Genomic DNA, 2,121 nt, shown 5'->3' with positions numbered 1-2,121 from the left:
AATTTATATNCCTCTCCACCTTAAAGGAGCCTATAGGTAGCAGAGAGACTGACTGGGCACCACAGCCTCAGGCTACACATCACTGGCAGTCTCAAATCACCTGCTACTGTAGTTACAGGCTCCCAGGCCCAGGTGACTCACTTGTACCACCAGTTCCCCTGTTATCAGCCACTTTACCCCCCTTATTAATATATATATATATATATAAAATCATTATCTTCCATCTTATAATCTCTACTGTGTATTGGTTCCAAGGCGAAGAATGGTAAGGGTTAGGCCATGGAGGTTAAGTGACTTGCCCAGGGTCACACAGCTAGACAGTATCTAAGGTGACTTATTATTATTATTATTTCTAAACCCTTACCTCCTGTCTTAGAGTCAATACTGTGTATTGGTTCCAAGGCAGAAGAATGATAAGGGCTATGCCAATGGGGGTTAAATGACTTGCCCAGGGTCACACAGCTAGGAAGAGTCTGAGGCCAGATTTGAACCTAGGACCTCCCATCTCTAGACCTGGCTCTCCATCTACTGAGCCACCCAGCTGCCCCCCTTATGTCATATTTGAAATGACCTACTCCTTTCACCAGCTTCAAAGAGAGAGGGCCTTTCAAGGTCACTGAGATAATAAGGATTCAGATTTTCTTTTCATTGCCCACAGAGATAGAACCACCTCATCAGATCATTCTAGTCTCTTTTATGTGGGTTGCTTAATTATGTAACAATGAGTAAATGTCTTCCTCCCTAATCCCAATTTTTCATATTCCAGACAGGATCTAGCAATGCAGAGGAGGGTCCCTGGGAATTTTTCTGACGTGACCGAGTTTATCCTCCTGGGATTCAGAGTTTCCCCAGAGCTCCAGATCATCCTCTTCCTAGTGTTCTTGCTGATCTATGTGGTCATATTGGTGGGGAACATTGGCATGACAGTCCTCATCAAGATAGACTCTCGACTGCATACCCCCATGTATTTCTTCCTGAGAAACTTGTCCTATTTAGACCTTTGCTACTCAACCGTCATTGCGCCCAAAACTCTGACCAATTTCTTATCCTCTAGTAAGACAATCTCTTACAACAGCTGTGCCGCTCAATTTTTCTTCTTTGCCTTCTTTGTCACAACCGAAGGGTTTCTCCTGGCTGTGATGGCCTACGACCGCTTCACAGCCATCTGCTCCCCCCTCCTTTATCCCGTACGTATGTCCCAGACGCTGTGCGTCCAGCTGGTGGCCGGCTCCTACGTTTGTGGGTGCATCAATTCCATGGTTCAGACCGGCTTCACCTTCAGCTTACGGTTTTGTGGGGAAAACAGAATCGATCACTTCTTCTGTGACATTTCAGCCCTGATCAAGATTTCCTGCGTGGATACTTTCGTCAACGAGATTGTGCTGTTTATCCTTTCTGCCGTCATCATTATCAGCACCAGCCTGGTGATCTTAGTCTCCTACTCTTACATTCTCACCGCTGTCCTGAAGATCCCCTCCACGCAGGGCCGACGGCGAACCTTCTCCACCTGCGGGTCTCACATCGCTGTGGTGAGCTTGTTCTATGGAACGGTGTTCTTCATGTATGCCCAGCCAGGGGCCCTCTCCTCCCCAGAGAAAAGCAAGGTGGTGGCCGTTTTCTATACCCTTGTTATCCCCATGGTCAACCCCCTGATCTACAGCCTGAGAAATAGAGATGTGAAGGAGTCTGTGAAAAGAATCGTAGGTAAGAAAAGGTCTTCTCAGTGATCTCCACAGAACAGAAAGCCATGAAAAAAGTTAATCTTTTTTTTTTTTCCAACCCTTACCTTCTTTATTAGAATCAATACTGGGTATTGGTTCTTTTTTTTTTTTTTTTACACTCATTGATGATGCTTATTTTTTCTTTTTCTTTCTTTTTAAAATTTAAATTGTTAAATATTTTTCCATGTTTACATGATTCATTTTCTTTTTCTTTTCTTTTTTTTATTTACACTTTTTTCCATGGTTACATTATTCATAGTTTCCACACATACACTCTTTCCTCCCCCCTCCTGAAGCTGACAAGCAGTTCCACTGAGTTATACATGTATCATTATTCAAAACCTATTTCCGTGTTATTCATATTTGTAGTAGAGTGATCTTTTAACATACATGATTCATT

The 2,121-nt window shown here is 43.3% G+C and overlaps 1 protein-coding gene across 1 annotated transcript; it reads left to right on the top strand.

Moving 5' to 3' along the window:
* The first annotated feature begins 779 nt into the window (after positions 1 to 779).
* LOC123246411 (olfactory receptor 12-like) lies at positions 780 to 1,727 on the top strand. The gene has a single exon (XM_044675313.1). It carries the CDS (start codon positions 780 to 782, stop codon positions 1,725 to 1,727), a length of 948 nt encoding a protein of 315 aa, XP_044531248.1.
* The last annotated feature ends 394 nt before the right edge of the window (positions 1,728 to 2,121 follow it).

Source organism: Gracilinanus agilis, chromosome 4 (genome assembly GCF_016433145.1).
Source record: "Gracilinanus agilis isolate LMUSP501 chromosome 4, AgileGrace, whole genome shotgun sequence".
In the NCBI taxonomy this organism is placed as follows: Eukaryota; Metazoa; Chordata; class Mammalia; order Didelphimorphia; family Didelphidae; genus Gracilinanus; species Gracilinanus agilis.
Note: the sequence above shows the minus strand (reverse complement) of the source record. Positions and strands in the feature narration are given on the sequence as shown.

Excerpts from the sequence above, each read along its gene's own strand:
- LOC123246411 (XM_044675313.1), top strand. The coding sequence starts at position 780 with ATGCAGAGGAGGGTCCCTGGGAATTTTTCTGACGTGACCGAGTTTATC.